This window comes from Didymosphaeria variabile, assembly GCF_027946475.1.
Source record: "Didymosphaeria variabile strain IMI 356815 chromosome Unknown scaffold_4, whole genome shotgun sequence".
In the NCBI taxonomy this organism is placed as follows: domain Eukaryota; kingdom Fungi; phylum Ascomycota; class Dothideomycetes; order Pleosporales; family Didymosphaeriaceae; genus Didymosphaeria; species Didymosphaeria variabile.
In genome coordinates this window covers 2493618-2509615 of record NW_026611623.1, presented here as the reverse complement: position 1 = coordinate 2509615, position 15998 = coordinate 2493618, and the positions used below count along the sequence as shown (strand labels likewise).

The 15998-nt window shown below is 54.5% G+C and overlaps 2 protein-coding genes across 2 annotated transcripts; both read left to right on the top strand.

Annotated features, from left to right (window-relative positions):
• Nucleotides 1-1475: 1475 nt before the first annotated feature.
• TUP1 (general transcription repressor) lies at nt 1476-3681 on the top strand (the record flags this gene model as incomplete). Its single annotated transcript, XM_056214509.1, has 6 exons — nt 1476-1605; nt 1775-1856; nt 1911-2224; nt 2297-3318; nt 3368-3500; nt 3602-3681. The coding sequence occupies 6 exons, from the start codon at nt 1476-1478 to the stop codon at nt 3679-3681; spliced, it is 1761 nt and encodes a 586-aa protein (XP_056071776.1).
• Nucleotides 3682-14286: 10605 nt separating this feature from the next.
• On the top strand, nt 14287-15788 carry AZF1 (DNA-binding transcription factor; the record flags this gene model as incomplete). The annotated part of the gene is made up of 4 exons (XM_056214508.1): nt 14287-15003; nt 15050-15097; nt 15146-15319; nt 15369-15788. 4 exons carry the CDS (start codon nt 14287-14289, stop codon nt 15786-15788), a joined length of 1359 nt encoding a protein of 452 aa, XP_056071775.1.
• Between the last annotated feature and the right edge of the window lie 210 nt (nt 15789-15998).

The window sequence follows — 15998 nt, the reverse complement described above, 5'->3', positions numbered from 1 at the left end:
TGGGTGGTTTCAAACAGTCTGGTAGGTTGGATTCCTGTGTTGCAAACCTTTAGTCTATATAGGAGGCTGCGGTCCATGCATTGAAAGCGCCACTGTGTGGCGTGAAGAGCGCGTGATTGGAAGCAGTCGGCAAGAATGTGAAGCACAGCATCGTGCCCGTTTCATTTGAGTCATACTTTGCAAATCGGTGAAGACGGTACGGTTGAAGCGAGCACCTGACTGTTGCCTCTGCAGTAGCTATTCTGTTACTCTTCCATGCCCCGCTACGGCGTGACCCCTCGGCGGCCTGGAAACTCGATCACGTGAATGCGGGTCGAGTTTGAAAGACAGAAGCATGACGCATTTCAGAGGTAGGCAGCCATAGTGAGCAACTGTCAAGGGCGGAGATGGTGGTGGCACGGCGCGACCGAGCGCTGGGTTTCTACACACCACCTGTTGAGGTTTGGCGGAGAAACTGGCGAAGCGTGAGCAGGGATGATGGCGCCGGCCGCTCCAATGTCGCGTGGCTTGACGGCGCTTGCCCGCTACGGGCAGGCGTCGGTTGCTGCTCCGCGAGCGCATCAAGGCGAACACCACAGCTCAACAGGGCCGCGTTCGGATCGGCACTCGCTGGGTGCAAGTCGGCAACGCGCATATCCGAAGCCATCCTAACATGGGCTCTACGGCGTCCTGAGTCGCTTCTCGTTGCAGAGAGCCCTCTGCCAACAGACAAGACGCGCCGTGAAGTGAATGAACCAAATGAACGCACGACGGCCGTCCCGTACGACTCGACAAGGAGAGGCAGCGTAAGCGCGAGCATTGTCGCAGACTGCAGGCTGCCGAACGCGCCATGGGGGCACGGCGAACAAGTGGCGGTCCGAGGTGCGGTGCATGCTGGGCACGTCGAAGAACCGTGGTTGCTTCGACATGGACTAGTTGATCGCTGCCCCCCATCGTAACGCGGACCCGGAGCCTGTCTGGACGTCAGTGACTGCGCAAGAAGAGGCGTGGTGCGACGGCAGGCAGGCAGCACTCATGGGATGCGCCGTGCAACGTCGGCAGCGCGCGGTGTGGAGGATGTTTGCTGGCCCCATATTATTAGAGACTGACTCCCGGCGCGCAGTGCGTCGTTAGCGCGCTCGTCTCAGCGGGAATCTGAGGCTTGAGGCTTGGTGCTTGGGCCTCCTCTTACTAGCTCTTAGCTGCTTGGACCACCGCAGAACCCTCGTCGCACCTCCAACACCACAACTCCCTCTCCTCCACAGCGCTGCATCCCAGCTGCGCGTCCGTCCCATCGCACCCCCAGCGCATCTCTCCCGGAGCTTTGCGCAAGCTCTGCCGCTACTGCGAACCAATCGACGACGTGTGCGACTGCAGCCTCGTGCTTCCGTCCGGTCAAACTACCTGCCAAACACAGCCAGCCGCGCCCTGACAGCCCCACGCCTGCGACCAGCTGAACACCGCCGTCCGCCCGCCATACTGCGAGATACACCGTCATGAACCATTATCCTCCCCGCATTGGGCCGCCTACGGGTGCGCCCAGCCAGCGCCTGAACGAGCTGTTGGACCAGATCCGCGCCGAGTTCGAGACCGAATCCAACCGCAGCGTGGATTACGAAGGCCAAAGTGAGTAAACACGCACCTCTCCGCCACTACCATACTCGCAGCCGAATCAGCTTGCATATACCGCTCGCAACCTCAATCGCCGCGACGCGCGACGCGCTCCGTACCGTCGCATACAAGATACACTGCCTAGTATCGTACAGCAAGAGCAGCAGCTAACCACTTGAACCAGTCACTCGTCATATCCAAGAAATTGAGATGATCCGAGGCAAGGTGTACTCTCTGGAGCAGCAGCACGTCCAGGTCAAGGCAAAGTATGTGCTCCCACCTGCTCTGCGTGGCACAATTGTTGACACCTCACCACCCAGATACGAAGAAGAGATCGCCCGCCTGCAGCGCGAACTCGAGGCCCGCGGTGGCCCCAGCCAAAACTCGCAGCACCATGGCCCCTCACAGCCGCCGCCTCCGTCGATAGGACACGGACCCAGCAACTTGTTTGGCGGCATCATGGCTGGCAACAACCAAGGCGGTCCTGGTCTGGCGCCTCCTCCGCAAGAGGCCCCGCAGCCTGGCGGCCTTCCTCCTCACCTAGGCGGAGGCCCCCAAGGGCCGCCAGGCCCGAACCCCGCCCCAGGACCACCCCAACATTTCGGCGGTTATGGGTCGGGTCCCTCTATGAATGGTGAGCAACGGCGTCATCCTTCCTACATAGCCAAAAAAGGGAAATCCCCAATTCTGACCAATGATGTTACAGGTTACGGTCAGCCTCCGCAGCCCACCGCCTCGCCTGGTGGTAAGCGGCCCGGCCCTGGCCCACGCGGACCTCCTGGACCGGCTACTCCTCAGCAGAACAGCGCGGCTCCCTACCCCGGATCACCCCAAGTGCCCCGCCCCACTCCTCCTCCACACCAGCAACATCCCCTCGGTCCGCCGGGAGGAATACCTCTTAGCCAGAGCAACATCCTGGCTGACCTTGATCTTGAGTCGCTACCAGCGAATTTGAAGAAGGAGGAGCAAGATTGGTTCGCCGTTTTCAACCCTCGCGCTCGGCGCGTGCTGGATGTGGAATTGGTCCACAACCTGCCCCACCAGAGTGTCGTCTGCTGTGTCAGGTTCAGCGCAGACGGTCGCTATGTTGCCACTGGCTGCAATCGCTCGGCTCAAATTTTCGATGTCGAGAGTGGAACGCCCATTGCTCATCTCCAGGATACAAGCCTTCCTGAGGATGGCGACCTTTACATTCGCAGCGTCTGCTTCAGCCCCAATGGCCAGTATCTTGCTACTGGTGCCGAGGACAAGGTTATCAGGGTTTGGGATATCGCAAGCCGCACTATCAAGCATCAGTTCACTGGTCACGAGCAGGATATTTATTCGCTAGACTTTGCGAAGAATGGCCGTATCATCGCCTCCGGAAGCGGCGATAGGAGCGTGCGTCTCTGGGACTTGGAAACGAATCAACAGGTGCTTAACTTGTCCATTGAGGACGGTGTTACTACAGTCGCCATCTCACCGGACAGCCGCTATGTTGCTGCCGGTTCTCTCGACAAGAGTGTCCGTGTCTGGGATATCCACACTGGCAGCCTTGTTGTGCGTTTGGAGGGCGAGCAGGGCCACAAGGATAGCGTGTATAGTGTCGCGTTTGCTCCTTCTGGTGATCGCTTGGTCAGTGGAAGTTTGGACAAGACGATCAAGATGTGGGAGTTGACGACTCCATCTCGTCTCATTCCAGGTGCTGCACCTGGCGGCAAGTGCATCCGCACGTTCGAGGGCCACAAGGTATGCATTGCGGCTTTATTTATTCGTGCTCGTGCTGACATAACCTTAGGATTTCGTTCTCAGTGTCGCATTGACTCCGCATGGCGACTGGGTTCTCAGTGGATCCAAAGATCGCGGCGTCCAGTTCTGGGATCCTCATACTGGCGTTGCCCAACTTATGTTGCAAGGCCACAAGAATTCGGGTACGTTTAGCTGCACCTCAAAGTTTGAGTACTCGATACCAGACACTCCTGGTTACGCGACCGATGGCTTTTCTCGCTGCTGATAAGCTGACACTCCATAGTTATCTCTGTCGCCCCCAGCCCGACGGGAGGCATCTTCGCTACAGGCAGTGGTGACATGCGTGCTCGCATCTGGAAGTAAGTGGTCCCCTCCCCAAGCACACTATCCCCCCACCTGCAGCCTTGCAGAATGCGCACGAGCAGTCATATGATGCATGTCGCCATCGCTTTACGTGACGAGCGGTGTGGCCATCAACAACAGTGGCAGGTCGTCGTTGTGGCTTGGCATCGATGTTCCCCGCTCTACTCAGACGCACCCCACGCGGCATGCCTGAGCAAAGAGAGAGCGTGGGGCCAGGCGGCGGCGAATCGCCGGGCTTATCTGCAGCTTGATCGCCCCATATGCAAGCGCGTTTTACCCTGGCCGACAGATGCATTCTGCAGTCGCCGGACTTTGCGCCTCCATGCACTCATCGTCATCTGCCTCGCATCCGCGTTCTTGTTATTCTACCTCCCACCGTCTTATGCCTTCGCTTCCTATCGGGCTGCTTTGACTAACGCGCAACAGGTTCGATAGATACACCGGTCCTTAGACATGTGATCCTCGGATGTCAAGCCCAGGATGAGACATATCCTCGCAAGGTCGTTACGAGAAAGCCGCGATCACTTATACCCCTTTCCTTATCACGCCCACAGTTGCGCCTTACCACTCCTACAGCACCTTGCTCCAGGCTCATGCCTAACACCGTGCGCGTGGTGACATTTATCAGGATCATTTGGTGGTCTCGACGGGTCAATCATTGATAAAAGCTTTACGGATGTTTTCTACTTCATGTTGGATCTCCTCACACGATGGGCGCGAGATACGTGGCTCGGGTCAGGTCGCACGAAGTCTTTCTGTTCATCTATATTATACTGTTTGCTGTTGAAGCATGAGGACCACGGAAGGATTGACGATTACGAGGCGAAGGTTGGCGAGGTGCGATCTTTAGATAGTTTATTTATACACCTTTCCATTTTAGAGGAATTGGGGTGTTGATCTGCGAGGCGAACTTCCAGTGTACTTCAATACTTGTCTACCTTTGAGACGAGCTTCCAACGCACCGGTGCCACCTCAACCTATCTCAACCTATACAACCTATCTCAACCAAGCATCTTGTTGCCTACTGTACGGGGCTCTCGTGGACTTTCGCTCCACCCACTGAGGGTTGTAACCGCATCGAGCTCGCACTTTCAGTAGGAGCCTGATTACCTCCATCACCACACGCGACATCGCCACTTAGCACCGGCCTGTTACAATGACAGATTTTCTTTCCTAAAACGAATTGACCATCTACGTGCATACCCACCCAACAAGAATCATGATGTGATTGCTAGACAACGACCCATCCCTTGCTACTTTGTTCAACAGTTTACTCTCCCACTACCACAAGCCTGGTGTCTCCGCAAGCTCTTCCCCACAGATTGTAGCAAGCTCATACCGTTCTTCTACAACCACTCGGACCTTTGCCTTTGGCTATTATGAATCACATTGATTCGAAGTATCTCATTCGCCCGTTCCGCATGAGCAGTGTTGATACAACTTTCCGTAGAGTAGATCTTCATGACTACCAGCTATAAGCCTTGTCCGCATGTACTACTACGCCTTACGCATAACAATAAAGGCCACACCTTATCTCTAGAAAAAATTGGTTAAAGGAATGTTCCGCATTCTACGGCATTGGAAATAGTGGGGTTGCATCGCGAAAGAGACGTATGACGGGTAGTGGGCTCATTTGGACACTACGAATCCTTTCCTGAGAACGCGTACCTGGATGAAGCGCTCTCGGTTCCACGAGCCATGTCTAGTAAATAGGTTCAACGTCTTTTTCTTTGCTGAAAGGTAGCAAAGACGTGGAGGTAGATTCCAGGTAAGGAAGACAGTAAGGTTGGTCTGAGAAATGGTATGTAGGCAGTATCCAGCAGGTTTTCCAGATCAACGCGGTAGAGGACAGTGACGGCAGAAAGAATTAATGATCTAGATCAGAAATTGTGAATTGGGAGAACGTATGGAAAATTGTACAAATGCAAATTTTGTCCGCTTCTGATTTAAGATTTGCCTCGTCCCACTTTTCTCCTTTCCCAAGTTCTTCCCTCCTCCTCTGCGCTCCAGCGGAAAAGATGTTTCCGTGCCTTTTTAATCATCTTTGCGCTACGCCCGTGGTTTTCGGGCTTGGAGCATCCCTCACATTCCTCCTTCGGTGCAAATAAGCCCATCGACAGATTCCATGTAGAATGAGCAAGGCTACCGACAGCCAGGCCCTCATCCGGAGCCAATGCCGACAATTCGCTAAAATTGAAGAACGACTGAACTTAGCGCACTGCAAACTAAACTCGCAGTGTGTAAGTAAAGAGCATTTGGCATGGGGAGAGGCGCTAGGGAACAGTGACAAGAGGGATGAATACGAACGATTGAATGCCCAGGTTTCCATCCTGTGTGCTGCGGACTTGAGAGCTAGCTACTCCATGTGATACTGTAGCACATCGTGTAGAGTATCTCTCGCAGCACGAGCAGATGTTACAAAGTATTGCATGATATTGTGCTTTGAAAAAGCTCTGCCCCCACTTCCACAGTATTGTTACTGAGTTCTGCACATTTTCAGCCAATCTGTGTACTATAGAGGGCTGATTATCAGCCAGAATCTATCAAATCTGTACTTCTAGGCCTAGTAGACGTAGTAAAAGGCACCGAGCTGTCAAAAGAGGTGTACTAAAGTAGTCTATCTAACAATGAAGTAAATGTATTACAGGTTCAATAGAAATGTTGACCCAGAGCTATAAGAAGGTGGAGGCAGAACTTCTGCAAAGTTGAAAACTACAATTGAGCTCAGAAAGAAAATCACATGTGAAGCACCCGCCTGAGCCAACGATAGCAGATACAAGTGAAGCTCCAATGTCTCCAGATCCGGCATGGCATTTTGACCTGATCAAGCATGGACCAAGCATGTATGGGCAACCGAACAATTGTGAAAAACACCACAAGCGGGCCTGGAGTACGCTCTCTATACACGGCTGCTGTCCGCCGTTGTTCTTTTAACCTCCTTGTCAGAGCACTACAGAACTAATTCGTCATGACATATTCCAGAATGAATACACACACGTTGCTATCATCTCTGATGCCTAGAAACCTCACCTCGGGTGCTTTCAATTGCTCCTTCCGATGATGAATCATCCCTCATCGTCCCTAAGGCTGTGAACCATACCAGAGTTTGCTCTCAAGCATGGCCTTGGATGAGCGGCAAACGGACATAAGGAGCGAACATTGTAACCATCCACCGCTGTTCAGTGTTGTGCCGTGGTGGAATGGAGAATGGCATGACGGTATGATATGGATATTGCTGTATACTAGAAGTCGCAGAGATTGCGTAAAAGACCCGAATTGAGCTTACAAGAGGAGTGCCTGAATTACGGGAGGTCAAACGGATAGTGGGCTTGCAGCAGCGTCAATAGTTTGCACACAAAGTCAGTGTTCGACCAATTACGCAGATGTCGTCGCCATCTATTTTGACTATCGGAGTCAAAGATGCTAGCAGCGTGAAGGAATTGGCATCCGTACAAGATGAGGCTCGAGCCGGCGAGTTCGACAGTCCTCAACAGTCACCTCGAGCTCATCCTCACGTCGCTTCGACGCTCGGCTCACGCACCCGAATCTTCTGAAGGAGTTGTCATCAGACCATCTAGACCAACCAATCCTTGTAGTTGGGTTGCCTGGCAAGTTCCGCCTAGGCCCCGATATCGCTAACACAAACTGTCTCTGTAGCATCGGCTAGAGAGCGCATCTACATATTTCGATTCGACTTCTCGTCGCGAGCGCAGGCGATCGCTCAACCTGAATCTCAGGTCGCCGACCGGCAATACAAGATCCACGAATCTCGGTTTCGTATGCATCATCTTGCAGCGGATCGCACATCGATCTCAAACCTGACAGGTACCATACCTCCCAACGACGTCCCCACACACACTCTCTCAAAGTAGCGGACTGCAGCCCAATGGTAAGGTTCCTGCTCCAGAAGCCCTGGACAAACTATGGAGTCATCATACGATTACGTTGGGCCAGCCTCTTTGCCAAGTTTGATACGTATCTCCGGTACATCTGTGCGGGATGAGATATCTCGCTTGCGGAGATGGTTGGTCGACCAGGGTCCTGGTTATGGTGTGCGTGTCTCGGCGAGTGCATGCAGGTTCTTTAGAGTGATTCTGCAAGATGGGGCGCTACAATCGCAGCGTGATCAAAAGGCGCGAAGGTGCAGGATATCTTGTATTACCTTTGACGCAGACGGGTAGATCAAGCGGCTGGACTGGCGTTAAGTTTTTGCCGGGGCCAGTCCCTGCAACACAGCTGGCCAGGGATTACGAGATTTTAGAGGCCTCGCTCGGCTCGCCCCGCGTTTGGAGATGGCAAAAGTGACAGCTCGCGTTGGTCCAGGAAACCCGAACTTGCCGCCACCACTCTCGATGCGTGCGACCTAACACGCAGTTGGGCCAGCATTAGCAAATGCCTGCCAAGCATGGGAGTTTGAGGATGCGATAGGTTGGGCGACCGATTTCGAAGCGGCCTGGTCCTGGTGTTCACTGTCGCATATCGATATGCAGGTGGCTCAAAATGGAGATGCCGTCGGCATCAATCTCATGTTTCGCATCGTCTAAGCTTGCCCCCGAAACTCCAGTGCGTTCTCACCCGAACACGAGCACGCACAAAGGAAGAGGTTATTGGTGTCGTTTGAGCTCGGTCACGATGTGTCAATTTGACATGCGTAGTGGCGCAGCTTGACCGATGTGGGTCGCATAAGGTCATTCCGATTCGCAAGCGGCAAGATGAGACTAAGACGGTTCTGAGGGTACCTGCAGATGACCATGACGGTCCAAATTGGCGGGTCGCATTCGCTTTTTGGCACCCGGCAGGACTGTTCATCGTGGAGAATCATCGCGTGAGTGCGACGCTTGCTCGACTTGACCCTGTTCTAGAGATAAAACAGCCTACCCAGTCTGGATTTCTCGATCCTGCACTTTCCCTGCTAGCTCGCGGGGCAGCGGGCCGCGGAGATCGCTTGTCCTTGATGTGCCTCTTGATGTCCATTCGTAGTGTCTTGTAACAATTCCGACAAACAAGACAGTGCATGCAATCATCTTGCAGGGATTGTGTGGGCGTGGACCAGGTGCGGCTTTCTCGATCTCGGCACCCTTACGCCTAAAATTCGAACCCCTGCTCGATCGCAAGACAGCTGCCGAAGCTGCGGGACGGTGGGGGCGAGACGGTGTATGAACGCGGAAGCCGATGCTGCTGTCGCCGGTGCATCGCCACATGAACGAGGCTGGAGCGATGAGGCATAAATCGTCGTATACGTGCAGGTCCTGCCGATCATTGAGAAAGTGAAGCCAAAGTTCGCCGCAGAAGGGAGTGAGACCTGGACCCGACACATTGGGCTTACGACGTGGCTAGCCGTGTGATGCGTGCCATGGAAGGCGCATTCGCGGAAGCGGGTTTGACAGCCGGCTGCGTGAACACGTACAGCCTTCGCAGGTCGAAGGAGCGCGGCTTGGGTGTGATGGCGTAGGACACAGGGTTCTGAACGGTGGGCAAAGGTCGCGTCCGCACGGCGTGGGCGTGCATTGACTTCTACGATGCTTGCTTCGTGTCCTGATTGTTGCTGACGGAAGGCAATTGCCGTACTGAGTTGCAGTACTCTTTCCAAGATGATAGAGTACCAAGATCAAGAGGGAAAGAGCCGCTCATAGGTTGGAACAGGTTTTCGTCCAGGTTTCTGTGAGCATTATAATCCTGGAGTAGAGGCGTTGTTCAGTGTATCAATGTTTATAGTGAAGCGAGACGTTTTCGATAGTGCACGGGGACAGTGGAGAAACTTGCGTATAGTTGCGCCTAAGGAACGAAAGGGGCTCCGTCGCCATCACTATGAACCTCGACCCTGAGTTCTTACTGTGAAGGAGGATCGTCGATCATTGCGTGCAAGTTGTGAAGGTCTCCAACGCTGCAGCCGCGCTCAAGCATGCGCTAGTATGGCTCGTGAAGTAGTCTGAGAAGCACGGAAAGGATTGGGTTCTACAGTGCACTTCTTTGCTAGGCTCATCCCCCACTAGCGTAACAGAAAGCAGATACAGTGTTGTAGAAAGAGCCTAGCTTTGCGTTGATGAATCCGGGAAAGGAGCGTAACGCCGCCTCACTGTGTCCCCCTGCTGTGTTGGTCTGGAGTTCGCCTCCCTGCTTCGCCCTCCAAGCAATTGAGCAGCATTTGCCCTTGCAAAGTCCTAAAACGCATTCTGACTGCATAACATATGTATTGGCAATCAACTTGATGACCGGTGGTTATTGATCAGTGTCCGTGTAGTACCTGCATACTTTACGTCCCGTAACCTAACAGTATCATAGTTTTGTCGCTTTGTACTCTTGTAGTGACGCTCAGGGAACAATAGGACGTGATGCCATGCACAACTCAAGAAGAAAAGCATTACGGTCGACGTACTGACTTGCGAGTTGATCGTGCGGACCGAAGGTCCGGCTGAGCATTAAACAGTGAGATGCTAGGATGTAGAACCTCGAGAGCAGACGGTACAACATTTGTGCTTGGCTTTGAACAGTGCACACCACATGAAATGTGGGTGATGCTGGAAAGTCACATAAGAAGAGGTCGATGCGAACGAGCATGTTGTGGCGCTCATGCATCCATTAGAGATGATATATAGCGTTGCATCTGTACGCAGGCCGGTTCCATTCCAGTACAGCGGAAAAGCCAACCATGATGGCTCATGCTTTAGAGCTCTCGTGCATATCAATGTGGGGGTGTTAAGTACCTTCTGATCTACCCCTTTGAAGTTCATCATAATCCAACGATCATTGCATGTCTGTATCACAATCGAAGTGGAGGCTTCAGGCTGCCATATCGAAGGGTTTCTGAAAGAATAAGATCTACCAGAACATACAGACAGTGGTTTCTGAAGATACATTTTCATTCGCACAGGCTGATCGGCTTCGGGTTAAGCAGATACGGTTTACTTCGGATGTCTTCATCCGATCATCTTCTCCGCTCACATGCCACGTTGCATTCAGCCAGGGAACGGGTCTCGAAAGCACAGTAGATCTCGCTGACGGCGCTTACTAGGATATAAGGTAGTCGTATGATAGCTTCGATTAGTTCAAAGGTCTTCCAGTGCGATGTTTGGCATCTGAGACGATGGCCCGACTTAGTCTGGTCGGCAGCGTGGGCGACTCAATGGGCAGTCTATGGATCCTGGGTTTGCCAGCAGTTCTTCTCTCAAGGTGTATACAACACCAGTGTATCTTGCTTGCCCTGCAACGCAAACGTTGGACCAAGCTTATGTGTCTGCGGTCCACTTTCAGTCAGCGCTGGGTACTTCGCGCAATTGATAGACTGCCGTCACTATGAGAATCATTCTCACTTCAATTGACATGTTGCGCGTGCTTCAGAGAGCAAGCCCTTTCCTCACACTGATCTGTTCACGAGCCAGAAGGTGGATAATAGACGTCACGGAAGCCCTCCGATACGAAAGGGAGCGCCTAGCAATGGATCTCCATAGAGAAGTAGTTAGCATCAAAAGCAGGTGCAAAGGCGACTGTATATCCCGATGTTCCAGTGTTGGTTTATCAAGATAATCTTGGGGATCCGACAAGCTTGTTGCGATTGAAAGCCAGCCAGCACAGCGATTGAAAGCTGCCTCTTGTAACGAGATGCATTCGAGTTTCCCGAACGGCTGTCGGCGACCACTTCAGGAAAGTCTTGGGTGCTTGTTTTGCAACGCTTGTGCGTGGTGCTGGAAGGAGCCATGTTTCCAGAACAGGGGCCATGTGCATGATCATCTTTCCGAGTGCTGCAGGTCCGGTGGAGTGGCAACTTGTAGCCTCGATTTGAATGTATGCAGACGCTGTTGAAAGAGGAAATAGGCCCTTTGCCACGATGTGCAATCGGATCAATGGCAGATGACACTTAGGCCGGCAGGACTGCTAAGGCTTGCGCGTCTTGTGTATGCATTAGTATTGAACAGGCCCGGTGTCGGAGGTCTTGTCACCAGTATGAGATGTCACATCAAACTCGGGGCCGTGAAACTGATGGCCGACCAATGGTGCGTGCGCGACCAAATCAGACGCCTTGGAGACACAAGCTGAGGGCATCTTTCAGAGGATTTGTATTTGCTCGGCTGCCAATGTGGAGGGCGCTTGCCAGAAGCCTCGTGGATGTGATGCGGTGCTCGGACGTAGTCTTGTGGGTGCCCAGAAACGGCATACCTGACAGGTGCGTTCCGAACACACGATCTATTTCTGGATGGGCATGATGAAAAGGGTCTGGGGTAAAGACAGCGCTACAGGTGGTGGAAACAGCGCGGGCAGGGGGTGGAGCTGGGGTGTGAAAGAGAATGCGAGATGGTGGACTAGTGGTGAGCAAGGCATGGCGTCTGCAGTTCGGATCGAGGGGAGCTTCAGCCGTGGTATTGGGTCGCCGTTGTCGAGCACAAGAGCTGCAAGGCGTGCCGGTTCGAGCAAGATGAGTGGTGGTCGGGGAGTCTCGTGCGCCGCACAGGGTGACGGAATGATGAGGGTGTGGCTGCGGGGCTAGTGTTTGATAACCCTTCCGAGCACACATGCCGTGAACAGGATGCGAACAGGGCCAGGCCAGGCTGCACGTCGCCCGGTCAGGACGCCGCAGTGAAGCGAACAGGAACGCATGCCCCGCGAAGGTGTAGCGGCGAGGCGCGGAGCCAGTGGGCGCAGGGGGATGACTATCCGGGAGTGTGGGCGGGGCGGCGGTGGGGGCTGGTGATTGGGTCGCTACTGCCAATTCGGAAAAGTAATGGGATTTGTCGTCGTCGGCACAGATATCTGCGCAGCCGGTGCGGTGCGTAGGGGGTGGCCTCGGCGGTGGGATCGCCCTGGGCCTGCCAGAGGCGGCTGTCGGCGACCTCCCGACACGGCGAGCGGATGCGGAAGCAGGCTGGGCGGCGAAGAATGCAGATGCAGATGCAGATGCAGATGCAGCAGCGTGCGCGGGGTGCGAGGGAGTGAGGCTGTCGAGGGAAGGCGCGGCCGTCGCCACTGCCACTGCCACTGCGCGGCGAGAGACGAGGGAAGGAGCGATGCAGGTACGGCGCGCGCACCGTGACGCTCTAAACTCAGCAGTTGCTGGCACCGTCGGGGCGGATGAGATGGTTCCCAGCCGGGCGGGTCGCGCGCACCAAGAAGGCCCGCGGCGCTGCTAGGGACTTTCACGAACCTCCCGCGCGCTCCCGCCTGCTTGCCGCGCTCGACGGGCCAGGGTCCGCCACACGCCGCAACGTGAATGTCCATCGACGAGACGACTAGCCACCTCCGGGCCCTGCCAGAGGACGCCTCCTTCTGCAATTACCTAAACGCCCCCCGCCCCACTCGCCAGGCGCCGTGTCCCGAGAAGAAGCTGCCTGATGCCGTCGATGCCGTCGCCCGCCCTCGTCTCCAACTTGCTCGGCGGCGCCCGAAGCTACACCTCCATGCCGGATCGCGGGAGCCAGCGTCTTCCACGTGTCTCTGTTGTTCGGCCCTACTCGCGCTGACCACGGCCTTCAGTGTTGCTACTACACAGTAAAGATATAGCACAGCACACACGGAGGCGCTTTGCGCAATAATGAGCCTCCACTCCGCCTGCCGAGATCCCCCACCAGCATGTCGTGCCCGGCCCCTCCACGCGTCTGGACGCATTTGCCTGCCTCTCATTCGTCTCCCCTTTGAGCCACACCCAGCCGGCCTCAAATCTGTCCACCCCAGCCCTCGGCCTCCTCCAGAGCGACCTGCAAACGCCAGCGCCGCCGCCCTTCCCAATCGGCCGGAGATAATACATCTCGCACGCCTGCGCGGCGCAGTGGGCAATGAGCAGCCGCTCCCAATGTGACGCGACTAGCGTCGACATGGCCCTCACCTCACCCCCACACGATGCAACTTGAGACCAACCCTGGCGCAGCCACCAAGCCTGCTCACTCGACTGGACCACGCCGCCGTCCCGTCTCCGATCAGGGATCAAGATGCCGTGGGCACACGCTGAGATGCCAACCCTGTCGAGCCCGGTCCCCCTCTTGCGCTTGTCCCATCCTCCCATCTGCACATGCACACTGATGGCACTCTGCTCATACTATGCACATGGCAGGGGTTCCTTTCACAATTTCCATACCCTCCCTCCTAGCACACGCCAAAACAGCTGCTTGATGCCAAGCATCGCTGTGCCCTCTTTTCATCACTCTGGTCTCGATCTCCGGCTAGCCTCTCCGTATCTAGCCTGTTCGGTATCCCCCAAAAGCACCGTCATCCTTGCTCGTCGCGGGATGCATACTATAGCCTTCGATTCGCAAATCTATGTATATGTGTATAATACCCCCAAACTCACCTCCAACCACAAGCGGTGCCACTCGATATATTCTCCACCCTCAGCTAATCATCAAATACCTCCCACGCCATACATCTCACCCCGCCTCTTGTATACACATCGTTTCCTACAATACTGATACATACATACATACCCGCCGCTCGGCTCAGTCCGCTGTTGCAGCAGTTTCTTCGCTCCTAAGCTATCCAACCGTCTCGTGGGCATAGCCTTTGGCCGTCCGCTTTGACCCGCCAGCACGGACTTGTCTATCAGCAATGGCAGCCGTCGTTGCAGCCCACCACCCAGGACTGTGGCAACACCGATCTGATCAACACCTTCATTTCCCCAACATGAATATGTCCGACTTCGCCTCATCATACGACGACACTCATAGGAGTGTCACAAATCCGCCCGTCTCGAGACCTTTCCAGACGACATCTTCACAATTGAGCATGCACGGTCTGCCCATGTTCTCCGCGCAGCCCATGACCAGCTCTGTGCCCTATCAATCTGGAGCGTTCGCCTTCGATTCAATGACAACAACCAACCCATACAACATACAACAGGCGTACCCTATAAACTACGCAACAGCAATGACGCAGAACGTATCCTACCATGGAACGTCGGACATCCAGCCCATGCCTCTTGTGCGAACAGCAAGGAATGGCTTCGCGAGCCTTGGTAGCCCTGGGGTGAAGTCGGAAACCTCCTCGCCCGTTCAGTCACATCATGGCATGACCGACATGTCTTACAGCCAGGATTACAAACGCTCAACGTCGGAACCATCGGAGGGTAGTGGCGGCAACTTCGCAACCGATGTGGATACACTGATGAAGGCCATTCAAGCAAAACAATCGACTGCGTCAAATAGAGACCCTGCCAAGGTGAGTGACTACGCAGGCATAAAGAGCTCAGCATCTAAAGAAAAATGGCAGGAGGATGAGATCAAACCTGCTCGGAGGGCGGCAAAACGATATGTGTGCACGATTCCAGAATGCGGCAAAGCTTTCTACCAGAAGACCCATCTGGATATTCATCGCCGGGCACACACTGGAGACAAGCCTTTCGTAAGAGCCCCATAAGGACCTGCAAAAGCATCGCTGACAGTCATAGGAATGCAAAACCTGCGGCCAGTCCTTCTCCCAGCTTGGGAACTTGAAGGTGAGCTTTTGAGATGACAGTGTTGTAGCAATATGCTAACCAGGGTAGACTCACGAGAGGCGCCACACGGGAGAGCGTCCCTACACCTGCGAAATCTGCGGCAAATCGTTTGCTCAGAGGGGCAACGTTCGGGCTCACAAGATTGTGCACCAGCAGATCAAGCCATTTACCTGCAAACTGGATCAATGTGGGAAGCAATTCACACAATTGGGCAATCTCAAGGTATGCAGCTCAGTCGTTTCACGCGCATGCAATATCTGACGGCTTCAAGTCTCACCAGAACAAATTTCACGCCCCTGCCTTACGCTTCCTTACTCAGAAGTTCGCTTGCATCAATCCCGGCGACAAAGTACAGCAAGAGGATAAGGAACTGTGGGAGTACTTCGCATCTCTCTACAAGAACTCGAACAAGGGCATCAAGGGCCGAGGAAAGGACCGGAGGATCACCACGGCTCCTTCATCAGCAGCTGGAAGCTCGTCATCATACAACGGTCTCTCGGCCGATACGAGTCGCGAGTACAACAGCTACCAGCATTCCGGTAGCGAGCGCAGCAGTCGCTGCTCGTCCACCATTTCCGAACCCGCCGTGAAAGTAGACACTGGCTACCATTTCAGCACTCCTCTGCACTCAGGATACCAACAACAGAACGTCTACGATGACTCTGCGTTTCCCGAGCGCAGACTGTACTAGTGGTGCCGTCTCAGGGCACTAGGATTTATGAAACGACGACTTGTAAATGAACAAGACGGCATAGCTACGGAGTATGGGCTCTTGTGTCGGGCGATACACGGCAGACAAACATGATGCGTACTTTGGGTCGGGGAGTTTGGGGGGCGAGACATGATACCCACCCTGGCGCGGGAACAGGACGAGTCCAGGAACTTTCATATTCTTCCATTC